Source organism: Castanea sativa, chromosome 11, assembly GCF_040712315.1.
Source record: "Castanea sativa cultivar Marrone di Chiusa Pesio chromosome 11, ASM4071231v1".
Taxonomy (NCBI): Eukaryota; Viridiplantae; Streptophyta; class Magnoliopsida; order Fagales; family Fagaceae; genus Castanea; species Castanea sativa.
In genome coordinates this window covers 55,155,472-55,169,001 of record NC_134023.1, presented here as the reverse complement: position 1 = coordinate 55,169,001, position 13,530 = coordinate 55,155,472, and the positions used below count along the sequence as shown (strand labels likewise).

The following is a 13,530-nucleotide window of genomic DNA, read 5'->3' as shown; positions in this document are numbered from 1 at the left end:
CTTTGGTTCATAATCCTCCGCAGAATGATATCCTACTACAATAATGATTCCCATCACCTATCCTACTACAATAATGTTCTCCATCACCCTTTCTACATTATTCCCAAACACAATCATGGTCATCCCAGTATTCATTGTCCGGCACAACTATTACATATTCTTATTAAACTTTGGTTTTTGAAACAAACTTTTCAAAAGAATTTTATTGATACTATTGACTCACACTTTTCAAAAAAATATTCTATTATACTATTAACTTTGGCCAACTGGCTTAACATCCTCTCCCTTACTTGGCAGGACAAAGTAAGATTTAATACTACCACTACTAAGTGGAATATTATGACTTCTTCGGCAGAGAAGAGGGACAAGGGGAAAGCACCCGCACAGACTTTCCTCAAGACGAAAGGCTCCCACGGGATACCCTTTTGTAATGCATGAAGGCGCATCTTCGGAGTAAAATCCAGTAATGCAACATCCCTTCAGAATTTGTCCCGGCCGAGGTGACATATTCCAGTGGTGATATCATATTAACTTTGCAGGAAATATTGAATACCAACTTGCAATTCCATAATGGACTCTATAGAGAATTACCAGATTCCATTAAATTCATTCTAGACAATCTTCAAGCTGCTTATTCTTCAGACCACCACAAATTATTCAACAAAACCATGAGAGCACTTGAAATTCACCTTGTTAACCTTGCGACCCAAATTATTAACCCTAATACTGAAAATGCAGCCTTTGCCGACCAACTTTTTAATTGCCTTGTTTATGCTCAAAACCATCATGATGAATCACACATGATTAGTCAACTCTTTGGCAAAGAGGAAATCCATTCAATGGATAGAAAGACTATAATGGGTACTGATTTTGCTAGATTGAGTTTAAAAAATCAATCTTTGCTTAAAAGTGCTGTTGCCAACTTGCCTCCAGAAGTACAAACTTGTATTTTTGAAAGCAAGGCTATGACTAAAGATCTTGATCTTTGGTTAAAATATTTCAAAACTCTTGTTTCAATTGCTCCTACCATTGTTGAACCTGATGGCCCCAACAGAGGCTACCTGAAAAAGAAATGGGGAAAATACTTTGGGAGCAGTCTCAGAGTACATGAAAAAACCCATCCTTTCCCCGGTCTATTGATTAATTATGAAGATGGTTCTGATGATGATCCTTTTTGGCTTTCTCAAATGTTTGAATTTGGTTTTGTTAGACTCATCAAATTAACGAGTCATAATCAAATTAACCAATTCCCTGATATTATCAAAAAGGCTGTTGCAGATGTTGCAGCAACCCCTTATGTTTCAATCCGATGTTGGAGTACTTTACCCAAATGGGAAAAGAATAATTGGATGAATGTTCAACCTTCCAAGCACCTTGTTCTTATTAACGGATATACTCACCAAGGCCAATGGTATGAAGGCAATGCTTATGTTTCCCATAGACATCCCTATGCTCTTGCTGAATGTTGGAGAAGTTACTTTAATAATCGAATTCTTGATGTCTCCGAAGAATTATGGAAAGACTACCATTTCTTTGGCTGTACAAATAGAATTTCTGTTTTTGTTAACAAACCTTATACTTCTGCGGTCAGGCACTTACAATGGGTAGAACATGATGACCCAAGAATATTCCTCACAAGAGATCCTATTTACGAACCATTAATGTATTGTGGTTTCTGTAACCAATATTCAACCTATCATGAACATGAATGCAATGATGATCCCCCATGGGATCCCTTTCCTGGAGACCCTTATGCTGGCTACCCGTCTGATGCAGCTTCTACTTCTTAGAAGCATAATGGTCCTGCTAGATGATGCTACTATTTGCCGTCAATACTTTCCTGACAATAATGATCCATTGTTGACTATTCCAAGACAGAATTATTTTGCTGATATAATGCAAGTGTTACAATGTTGACCACTTTTGGCACTACCAGCCAACCTACTTTCGGCTTCAAAAGTTGATCTGATTCCTTCCGGATATTGCGCTCCTATTACCCCTCACGGGTCCTGATGTGAATAGTAAAATGTCACTATTTACTTTAAACTGTTTACTACTTTATCCACTTATATAAGGGGGGTTGTCCCTTATTGTAGAGCTCAGAATCTTTTTCTAGGATTTCCCTTAGAACTCTCTCTAGGACCTCCTTAGATCAAGATATCTCACTACAAAGCTTGTAACTAGGAACCAGGACTAGCTTTCAAGCCTTGTACTATTTACCCAATCTGTTGATTACCCAACCTGTTGATCACTGTAATCTTGTTGCTACTACTACTGTAAGTACTTTGATAATTTAACTGGTAATTATATATATATATATATATATATATATATAATTATATATATATATATATATATAGTGTTTATTGAGAGTATTGTCAAAGAACAATTTGGAATCCATTGGATGATGCTAAAAAAGGTGATCAATGTGTTCTCTAGATGGAAGAGTTTCTTTGGAAAGTACAGGAGTTTTACTCAAAATGTTGGTCCCTCTGTGCTTAATGTGGGCAATTTGCTGGTAAAGAAGTAATTGTCCATTTAATGGTTTGGAGCTATAAAGTTGAAATCAATGTTTTTGAGGTCATTCTGGAGTGGTTTGATGATCTTGGCCTTATTCGTTATTCCTTTTTTTTCTGTAGATTTTATGATCCTTTTCCATCATTTACATTAGCCTTCCCCTTCATTTTAATAGAATTTTTATTATTTATCCAAGAAAGAAAAGGTGGGGAGGGGAGAAGGAGGAGCTTTACCTATTTTGTTAAATAGTTGAGATGATGATAATCTAAGATGAATTAGATGTATAAATAGTTTGTACTACTTAGTTGTATATTTATTATCATCATTAACTTATCTTAAATCACTTCTCTTGCACCCTGCAGACACAGAAGAGTGTGGATATATTGCTTCGTGACAAAAACCCACAAGTTGAGGTAATGCTCAAAGAAATATGCATAAGTCTGTATTGAGTCATTTTGGTGAATAAGTACAGCATTGGTGAAATTGAATGTTACAGTTCATATATTTTTTTCCCTTTGATTTGGTTATGAACTAAGGAATATGAGTTAGTTTTTAGTGTTTTGGTTGGGTTGGTTTTGATTTAAGTTTTTTAGTTGAGTTAGTTGTACAGTGAAAAACCATGTCTGTTTATTTCAATGTAATTTGTCAGGATCCTTCGTAAATACCATCAAAGTTTGGGTTGTGATGACTAAGATTCTTTAGAATGTATAGTAATAATAATTTCTTGGTAAATGGAATTATGGAATATTTTGAGAGCAGATTTGTAGAAAGCAAGTAAACTTGACATTGAGCAGCTCAAATGGCATCTCCATGCCTTCAAGAAATTGGGTGAAGGGTGATATGTAGACATGGGAAAGAACGATTCAACATAAAGTAGAGAGAAAACCTCATCTTATATGTAAAGGAAAATAATCAAGAGTCTCTAATAAGTATATATAGGATGATTAGGATCTTGACCAGATAAATTGACATTAAGAAATGAAAGCACTTCCCACAATTTTTTAAGAGGTCAAACTACATTTGCAATACTCTAACTTAGAGGTTAGTTTATGAGCTCTAGCAATGTCAAAGGCTCGAATTTTCTTAACTTGGAACTTCAAAAACCAAATATTAGCAACCACAATAATGGAGGTTTAAGAAAGTAGTTCAATTGTAGTTCTGGTACAATTGTTTACACATTTTGGGGGTAAGTCAATACTTGTAATTGCTTAGGCTAGATAAAATGTCTGTAAAAATTTCATTGTAAAAGGGGAGAGTTTTTGTTTTGTTTATAATATGATTTGTAGTGTAGTTTTTTGGCTTACTAGAATCTGAAAGTTGCTGACTACTTAAAATGAGGGGTTCATTTTTGTGGTCAAATGATTATTACACTTTTTTTTTTCTTTTGCATCCTATTGATCTTATTCTGAACTAAATATTTTAGGATGTATATGGTTGTGGTGTAGTAGGTATTCTTTGCTGAGGGATTCCCAGTACAACAAAGGACTTACCAATGCATTGGTCATTCAGTTGATTCCTTGCTGTCAGTCTGTAGTTGCTGTCATGTTAGCAAAAAAAAGGGTTTCAGTCGGTTTTTCCTATTTTTGGATTTGAACCAATAACTTACTGCTTACTATTCAAAAGGGGGTGGAGTGCTAAGAAAGAGAAAGTGTTATCACTATTCGAAGTGATGCAGCAACTAGCACGCTAAGATCAAAAGGGAAAATATCAACTACAAAATTCAATTTAGTTTTCAGTTTCTGTTTTCTATCCTACCTGATTTGTTGTTTTTGAAGAGTGATTGAAATTGTAGAACTTTGAAATCTGAAAGTGTAATGTTTTTTTTTTTATACAATATTGATTATCCCTTAGATTTTAGTTAATATTCCACTCTATCTACATAATTATTAGTGTCAGCTAATTATGGTTAAAGAACATTTTTAAAAACTGTCATTGATCATATGCAATTTTCAACTTACTGCTATTTTCACCATGTTTTGAACATGTGAAAGCAATCAGTTGCATAAAGGTTCAAAAGATTAAAATAATAGTGTGTTGAAAGGATGGTCCAAATTGATAACTAATGTATCTTACACACTTTGCAACAAATTTTTTCTTTAAAAAATTATTTCATTAGCCAAATTTCTCTTCAACTTATGAAATTTAAAATGATCCCGCGCATTGCGTGGGTTAAACGCTAGTATCTATATTTATATATAATAGACAAAGTTGAGAGAAAGTTGGTTCCTACATTTAAGGACGTGTTGACAAATAGGATAACTGCCTATTTAATATTCAGACACGTATACAATTTTTTTTTAAGAGCCGTACGGTATAATGGTTGGATTTTTAACCCTGCCCCATCTAACAATTAAAAACCAAGAAGGGTTACATTAAAAATAAAGTCCGTTTAAAAAAAAAAAAGGAAAAAACCATTTCAGTTAAAAAAATCCTAGCCGTCTGTTTTCATCAGATTACGTTTAATATCTTCTCTCTCTAAAATAAATCACCTACCGATACTGCGACACAGAGAAAGGGAAGAAGGGGAAAAAGAAATTGGGATCCAGTGGACGTTCGTACGGCCGGCCATCACGATTTGATCTTCTTCTCTGTTTCATCTCTTCTCTGCAACAAAACTTTTCTGAAGGTCAGCATCTTTCTTTTCTGTATATCTGTTTTTCAAAAAAAATTCCTGCCGAATTTTCTAGGGTTCTTCTTTGACTCCTTTTGAAAAATAGATGGGTTTGTTCCTTTTTCTATGCAAAAATTATAATTTCGGGTTTATACTACATAATTAAGCATCTTAGTTTTCTATATATCTGTTTTTCAAAAAAAATTCCTACCGAATTTTCTGGGGTTGTTCTTTTGACTCCTTTTGAAAAATAGATGGGTTTGTTCCTTTTTCTATGCATAAAATATAATTTCGGTTTTATGTCCTGGTAACATAAGGGATTTTGCCCTTGATTTTGCCATCGTCAAACCCATTTCCAGTTTGTGTTTTATGGTTTTTAACTTTTATTTTTATTTTTAAATTTTTTTTAATTTGAGGTCATATCTGATTTAGATTGGGTTATTCTTTTTTAATATTTGTGCTTCTGAACGTTTATTTATTTAATTAATAACTTTTCAAGCTCTTTGAATTGCCGCCTCTCCTCTCTCCTTACTGTTTGTGCTAAAAAAATCATGTTCCCTGTTTTATTGTGAATGTATATTTGTTTTAAAGAATCAGTGAATTTTTTTTGACAGTATATTATGTTTTTATTTTTCCCTTATTGTATTTGATTAAATAGCTAATATATTGCTTAAAATTATGTCGTTAAATATTTAGGGATTAATTCTTAAACACTGTTGTGTGGTGTACACATTAATATTTCGATTAGTTTGTTTATATTTAGAATAAAACTTTTTATTCTTCTGTTTTGAAATGTAATTTCAAGAATCGATACATAGTAGAGCAGAATGCCAATCTAGACTCAATTCTTATCCTTGAGCATAATCTCTTGCTAACAGAACTTTGTGATTTTTTTAAGGTTCCACCTTATTATGGCTCACCATATATTCATCGAGAATGAACAATCACAAAACAAGTGATACCTACTTTCAATTATCTTTTTACAAAGAACACACTGAGTATCAAGATTAGTACCCTATCACTGTACACTTAATCTATTGTGGATATTTTTTCTTCCTAATACAGTTTGATGCACCTGCACAAAAATGTCATTGTTTTCTCAGTAATCCAAATTAGCATATTTTTCCTTCGATATTAGTTTGTAGTTTATATACTATAGCTGTAGAAATATGTGTGAGTTAGAATTTAGTTGACTCAACCTCTATCATCCTTTATGGACTTATAAATAATTCTCTCTCTTTCTCCACAATTTTTTTGGTTTTTTTCCTTTCTCCCATTAATTTGAGATCGATATACTACTAAATCAATGCAGTTGTTCCAATAGAATTCATCTTTTGAAAATAACTTTCAAATATTTACGACTGAAGAGTTTCTTTCTTACACCCCAGTATTGTTAATTAATTCCATAAGAATTCTCACATTGTGTCAAAAAGTGTTACTGTTTGATGTTAATTTTGCCAAATTTTTTGCCATCATCATGTAGGAAATATCCAATAGATTGTTAAGCACTAAAACAATCTTTCATATTTTTTGCAACTTAAACCATATTACAATGTTTACTTCCGCTTCTTTTGTATTCTCGCTGTCATCTTTCTTTGCTGCAGGTTTAAAAAACTTCTTACCCTTTCATTTTGTTGAATGCTGAGTTTTTTGCCAGGTACAACACGGTTATTTTGCAAGAAGAGTTTCTGCATCAAACTAAGAGGTTTTGATAGCCTGATTTTCCCTCTATTTATCTCATAATTTGAATTAAATTTTCTCCGTTGATCTGTTTAGTTTTGATTAGGCTCTAACTTGCATATTTTACTCTACTTTTTCCTTCAATTTTTATTAGTTCAATGTATTCTTATTTTGTATTTTATTGAATTGTTAGACTGTCATTACTTTTATTTATTTATTTAGCTATGCTTTTAATGGCCTGCATTTGGTACCTCCACCATGTTCACGTGTTGAATTAACTTGATTTGCCACATTCTTAAACAAACGGCACCTTTGTCAATAAAAAATTGACATCCAGTCTATTTTGCTTCTTTTTTGTCAGCACCTGTACCCAAGGTCAGCATTTTGTTACTTGATGTGTTATATTCTTTACTTTGATGCTTTCTTTTTGAGTTATTATAACCCAGCTTTTTTGTGAGTGGCGTAATGGGGTTTACCCATTGAATATATGTAAGGAAAAACATGTTTGCCATTTAATAATGGTTGAATATTGATTTGTTATGAATATTAATGTTTATGGGATGGACAAGAATAGTAGAACCATCTATAAATCAGATTGACCTCTATATATGCTGAATTTTGAAAAAACAGGCTGAACTTTTCATTTAAAAGGAACATTGGCAAGTTAATTGAAAATTAAAACCATTTTACAGTTTAGTACAGTTTGTTTAAATGCTGATATCCTTTTTACTTATCTCATATTTAGAATTACATTTTATTCATTTACTGTAATCCTGTTTTAATTGGCTTTGATTTACAAGTTTTACCTAACTTCTGTCTTTACAAATTCATTTCTTCAGCCAATTCTCCCTTTTACTTATTTCACATCCTCACCACTATTTTGTATTATTTGAATTTGAATTAAAATCCGGATGTTTATTATCTCTCTTTCAATGCTTTGGCCTGAGATTTACTGTGTTTTTTCAGATTGAACTGCATTGTCTCTGATTGCCTTTGTTGTTTTTCTTCTTGATAATTAATTTTATTATTATTTCATTATTGATGTATGCCTCTAATTTACTAGAATGCTTATTAAACTTTGTTTTTTTTAAGCTTTGTACTGCTGCTTATTAAACTTTGTTTCCTTTAATTTTTGTACTGCTCAGGCCATTGGGCACAGTTTATTGGCAGGCTTTTATAAATGTTGATGTTGTTAGTTTTGTTTATTTTGTTTATTCATTTTATTTTTATTGTGTTTACAATAGTGTTTTGGATTGAATGCTTATAGATGCTTTAATTTTATTTATTTATTTTATAACACACTTTCACGTATGTATAAGATCTCAGTTTATAGCAGCTCATTTTTGAAGTTTTGAAAAAAAATGGAAAATGCAAGACAAGCACGATTAAAAAGACGGATGCTAATGTTTGAAAGACGATCCAGTAGAAAATGGCATGAAAGGAAAAATAGTTTACAAAATAAGCTTATCCAGGCTAGGAAATCCAGAGGAATGGTCATTGCTGAAAAGAGGAAAAAAAAACAAGAGAGATAGAACAGCATTAACGCATGACTGCTCTATGGTCCATTCACCTGGTACAAATATAGATTTTTATGGGTCAAGAGGTACGTTTCTATTTCTGCCACTTTACTCTTATAAATTTTTTAAACATTTCTTCATAAAAAATTGAAAATAAAACTTTCAATTCACATTGGTTATTAGATATTGATGTTGGCATGGATCATTCCTATGCAGAAACTAGATTGAACATAAGTACGGATGATACTTTGGTAGAAGATGGATTCAATAATTGTGATATATCTCAACAAATCCAACAATCAGAAAGTCAGAGTGGTTGCGAAGAATTTCCAAGTAAATGACTTGACTTAAATTTACAAAGGAAAAAAAAATTATATTCTTTTTTGTTTATATCATTATTGTTGTTCTCATATTTTAAAATTCATATAGGAAAATATACTGAACCTTGGAATTTTGGCTCGCCTTCTTATATATGCATGCATTGCGGTTCAATTTTATGGTATGAAGAGAGAACAGTTAAATCTAAGAGGCCTAGGAACCCAAAATTCTCTCTCTGTTGTTTGGAGGGTAAGGTTAAGTTACCTTTGCTTAAGAAGCCACCTCCTCTTATTGATGAGCTTTTAGATCCTCTTGGTAGTCAACGATCTAAAACGTTCAGAACTCAAATAAGAACTTATAATGCAATGTTCGCAATGACATATATGGGTGGCAAAGTAGATAGTAGAATTAACGATGGAAGACACCCTTACATTTTCAAACTTAATGGCCAAAACCATCATAGAATTGGAACTCTTCTTCCTAATGATGGCCAAGATCCACAATTTGCACAATTATATTTCTACGATACTGAAAATGAAGTTGAAAATAGAATGAATATCTTTAGTAATGGTGAAATTGATAGTGACCTTGATCCATCTATTGTTGATGCATTGGTCCAAATGTTTGATGAAACAAACACTTTAGTGAAGATATTTCGGATGTCTAGAGACCGTTTCTTTGATACTGATGTTCACCATTTAAGATTGCGCCTTATTGGCTCACGAACTACAGATGGAAGAGAATATAACCTACCTACATGTTCAGAAATTGTAGCAATTATCATTGGTGATATTGGTGCTGAGAATGCACATCGTGATATTATTGTTGAGTTAAAAGAAGGAGGGTTACAACGTATTAATGTGCTGCATCCTTCATACATGGCATTACAATATCCCCTTTTATTCCCATATGGTGAAGATGGTTTTAGGCTCGGCATTTTGTATAGTAATGTAGATGGAATCAGATCTGATACAACTGATTTTGTCACTATGAGAGAATATTATGCATATCGCTTGCAAGAACGTGAACATGAAGGACATACTTTGGTAAATGGTGGTAGATTGTTTCAACAATTTGTTGTAGATGCCTACACATGTATTGAAGAAATCCGGCTTATGTGGGTAAAAGAGAACCAAGACAAATTAAGGATAGAATTGTATAAAGGACTGAAAGATGCAGTTATGAGAGGAGATACCACCCCTGCATCTTCAGGCAAGAGATTTGTTCTACCTTCAAGTTTCACTGGAAGTCCAAGGTATATGATTGAAAACTATCAAGATGCAATAGCAATCTGTAGATGGGTAGGTTATCCGGACCTATTTATTACCTTTACTTGCAACACGAAATGGCCAGAAATTGATCTTTTCCTATCTAGGAAACCTGGACAGAAAGTAGAAGATCGACCTGATGTGATTGCAAGAGTGTTCAAGATAAAGCTTGATCAACTCTTATATGATTTAAAGCATGGTCAACACTTTGGGAAAGTAATTGCAGGTATTCTAAACTTTATATTTTAAATATTTTTCCCTTCTTTACTTGGTTTAATAGTAAATCTAAATAAATGTAACTAACTTACTGTTTTGGTGGCAGTTGTCTACACTATTGAATATCAAAAGAGAGGGTTACCTCATGCACACATTTTACTTTTTCTACATCATGATGACAAGCATCCTACAGCAGCAGAAATTCCAGATTTGAATGAAGACTCTTTGGTTTATGAAGCTGTCAAACAATATATGGTTCATGGTCCTTGCGGCTCTATTAATTCAAAGGTAAGTTGTATGATTAAAAACAAATGTACAAAGCACTTCCCTAAAAAATTTTGTTCGCAAACCACTGTTGATGAAGATGGTTTCCCAATATATAGAAGAAGGAATAATGGAAGATTTGTTGAAAGAAATGAAGTCAAACTTGATAATCGATTCATAGTTCCATACAATATTGAGTTATTGGTGAAATTTCAAGCACACATAAATGTCGAGTGGTGTAATCGTTCAAGATCTATCAAGTACTTATTTAAATATATAACAAAAGGACCTGATCGTGCAACTTTGATTCTTGAAGAAAATTTACATATTGATTCTTCTACTGGAATGCAGCATATGACAGATACTGATGAAGTTAAGACATATTTAAATTGTAGATATGTATCTGCCATAGAGGCATGTTGGAGGATATTCGAATTTCCTATTCACCATCGAGAGCCTGCTGTTCAAAGACTGAATTTTCACAATGAGGATGAGCAACCAATTGTTTTTGAAGATACTGATTATTTAAATAGTGTTGTGAACAAGCCAGATATTGAAAAAACCAAATTTACAGAGTGGATGAAAGTGAATGCATTGTATGAAGAAGCAAGGGAATTGACTTATTCTGAATTTCCTACTAAATGGGTTTGGCATAATAGAGACAAAGAATGGAAATTAAGAAAATCTGGAAGATGTATTGGGCGTATATATTATGCTCATCTTGCAAGTGGAGAACGGTTTTATTTGCAGATGCTACTCAATGTTATTAAAGGACCTAGATCATTTGAGGAAATACGAACTATAAATAATGTTGTGTATCCAACTTTCAGATCAACATGTTATGCACTTGGTTTGCTTGATGATGATAAAGAGTGGCACGAAGCTTTGAATCATGCATCGTGCTGGGCTTCAGGAAAACAGCTGCGAGAACTTTTTGTTACAATGTTAATTTTTTGTGACGTTGTAGACCCATATAAATTATGGATTTCAAATTGGCAGTTGTTATCTGAGGACATTCTGCATCGTCAAAGAACAGTTCTACGGTATGACAACCTACATCTTGATGACTTCCAATTACAAAACTATGCACTATGTGAAATTGAACAGATTTTGATAAAGAGTGGCAGGTCTTTGCATGAATTTGAGACAATACCATATCCAAATACATTACTTCTTAGACAAAGTAACAATAGAGTATTAAAAGAAGAATTGGATTATGATAGAAACTCTTTGGCAGCAGAACATATTAAACTTCTTGCTGGTCTTAATATTGATCAAAGAAATATCTATGATGAAGTAATTAATTATGTTTCAGAGAATAAAGGTGGTTTTTTTTTTGTTTATGGGCATGGAGGAACTGGAAAGACTTATCTCTGGAAGACTATTATATGCCGATTGCGCTCAGAAGGTAAAATTGTCATTACAATTGCTTCATCTGGCATTGCTGCATTATTGTTGCCTGGAAGGAGAACAGCTCATTCAAGATTTCAAATACCAATAAATGTAACAGACAGTTCAAGTTGTGGTATTAAACAAGGTTCACAAATTGCAGAACTTATGTCAAAAGCAAGTCTTATAGTTTGGGATGAAGCTCCTATGGCACACCGAAATTGTTTTGAAGCTGTTGACCGGTCATTAAGAGATATATTGCGTTTTTCGAACCCAAACAGTGCAGAGATACCTTTTGGAGGAAAAACTATTGTTCTTGGCGGTGATTTTAGACAAATATTACCAGTGATATCTAAAGGATGAAGAGAACAAATAGTTGAAGCATCAATTAACAAGTCATCATTATGGAATAGTTGCAAAGTTTTCATTCTGACAATAAATATGAGGTTGACACAAAACCCAGGTGATATTGCAGCAAGGGAATTTGCTGAATGGATATTGAAAATTGGTGATGGTGAACTTAGTAATAGTGAATGAAACATTGATTGAAATACCGCATGATTTACAAATTCAGCCTGGTGCTCATCCTTTCAATGATATTGTAAAAGCTGCCTATCCTGACTTTGATACAAAATTCAACAACTCCAAGTATTTAGAGGAGAGAGCAATTTTAGCTCCAACAAATGAAGTAGTTGAAGACATAAATGGTTACATGATTAATCTTATTAATGCTGATGAAGAGACATATCTTAGTGCAGATTCATTATGTAAAGCTTCAAGCAACATTCTAGACCAAGATGTCATGTATCCAATAGAATTTCTCAATTCATTGAAGTTCCCTGGTATTCCAAATCATAAACTCAGATTGAAAGTAGGTCAGCCAATAATGTTACTTCGAAATTTAAACCAAAATAATGGACTTTGTAATGGTATTAGACTTTTGGTCACTCAATTATCAAAATGGGTTTTAGAGGCTCAAATAATATTAGGAACTCATATTGGAGAAAAAGTGTTTATTCCAAGAATAGTCTTATCCCCTTCTGATTCCAAATGGCCTTTTGTACTAAAAAGAAGGCGGTTTCCAGTATCTGTTTGCTTTGCTATGACAATTAATAAGAGCCAAGGTCAATCTCTGCAGCATGTTGGACTTTATTTAGATAGACCAGTTTTCAGTCATGGACAGTTATATGTTGCCGTATCAAGAGTTACAAGTAAAGATGGTCTCAAGATACTCATTGTAGAAAATGATGATGCTGATCATTTTCATACAAAAAATATTGTCTACAAAGAAATATTCGATAATTTGCCTAAAGGTAACACATACTGTTTATTAAATTTATTTCAAATTGTTGATAATGTAAACTAGATTGTTACTTATATTGTAAACAGTAGGTTTTTCTCCATTATTATATATAAATTTTACTAATGTTTAAAATGTTCTAATACTACAGTTTCATATCGCAATGAAGTAGAAAACTGTGAAGCAGATATCAGTGAATGTGAGATGGAGTTAACGGAGCAAATAACCATGATCTAACCAATATTGTTATGATCTCGGTTGATTAATAGGTAAGTTTTAACTTTTTTTTAAACAAAAGATAATAACTTATAGATGTTAATTTATCTCAGTCCTATAGATTGCATTGCTCCTTTAAATTGGCCTGCCCCATGACAATATGACCTTAGAGACTTACAATTAACTGGTCTTCAACTAATTATGTTTAATTTTTCTGACAAATTAAATCAAACT

The 13,530-nt window shown here is 32.8% G+C and overlaps 2 protein-coding genes and 1 long non-coding RNA gene across 3 annotated transcripts; all 3 read left to right on the top strand.

Moving 5' to 3' along the window:
• The first annotated feature begins 2,150 nt into the window (after nucleotides 1–2,150).
• On the top strand, nucleotides 2,151–4,338 carry LOC142615349 (uncharacterized). The gene is made up of 3 exons (XR_012840724.1): nucleotides 2,151–2,276; nucleotides 2,880–2,930; nucleotides 3,963–4,338. It is a non-coding gene; the product is annotated as an uncharacterized LOC142615349 (long non-coding RNA).
• A 4,679-nt stretch (nucleotides 4,339–9,017) lies between these two features.
• LOC142616748 (uncharacterized) lies at nucleotides 9,018–12,143 on the top strand. The gene is made up of 3 exons (XM_075789536.1): nucleotides 9,018–10,137; nucleotides 10,234–10,415; nucleotides 10,743–12,143. The coding sequence occupies exons 1-3, from the start codon at nucleotides 9,018–9,020 to the stop codon at nucleotides 12,141–12,143; spliced, it is 2,703 nt and encodes a 900-aa protein (XP_075645651.1).
• A 148-nt stretch (nucleotides 12,144–12,291) lies between these two features.
• Nucleotides 12,292–13,317, top strand: LOC142616747 (uncharacterized). Its single transcript, XM_075789535.1, has 2 exons — nucleotides 12,292–13,093; nucleotides 13,232–13,317. The coding sequence occupies exons 1-2, from the start codon at nucleotides 12,292–12,294 to the stop codon at nucleotides 13,315–13,317; spliced, it is 888 nt and encodes a 295-aa protein (XP_075645650.1).
• The last annotated feature ends 213 nt before the right edge of the window (nucleotides 13,318–13,530 follow it).

What these genes read in the sequence shown, in the direction of transcription:
- LOC142616748 (XM_075789536.1), top strand. Translation starts at nt 9,018, where the DNA reads ATGACATATATGGGTGGCAAAGTAGATAGTAGAATTAACGATGGAAGA. An exon ending in CTTTGGGAAAGTAATTGCAG is followed by an intron (nt 10,138 to 10,233) that starts GTATTCTAAACT and finishes TTTTGGTGGCAG; the next exon opens with TTGTCTACACTATTGAATAT. An exon ending in GCGGCTCTATTAATTCAAAG is followed by an intron (nt 10,416 to 10,742) that starts GTAAGTTGTATG and finishes ACTGGAATGCAG; the next exon opens with CATATGACAGATACTGATGA.
- LOC142616747 (XM_075789535.1), top strand. Translation starts at nt 12,292, where the DNA reads ATGGTGAACTTAGTAATAGTGAATGAAACATTGATTGAAATACCGCAT. An exon ending in ATTCGATAATTTGCCTAAAG is followed by an intron (nt 13,094 to 13,231) that starts GTAACACATACT and finishes CTAATACTACAG; the next exon opens with TTTCATATCGCAATGAAGTA.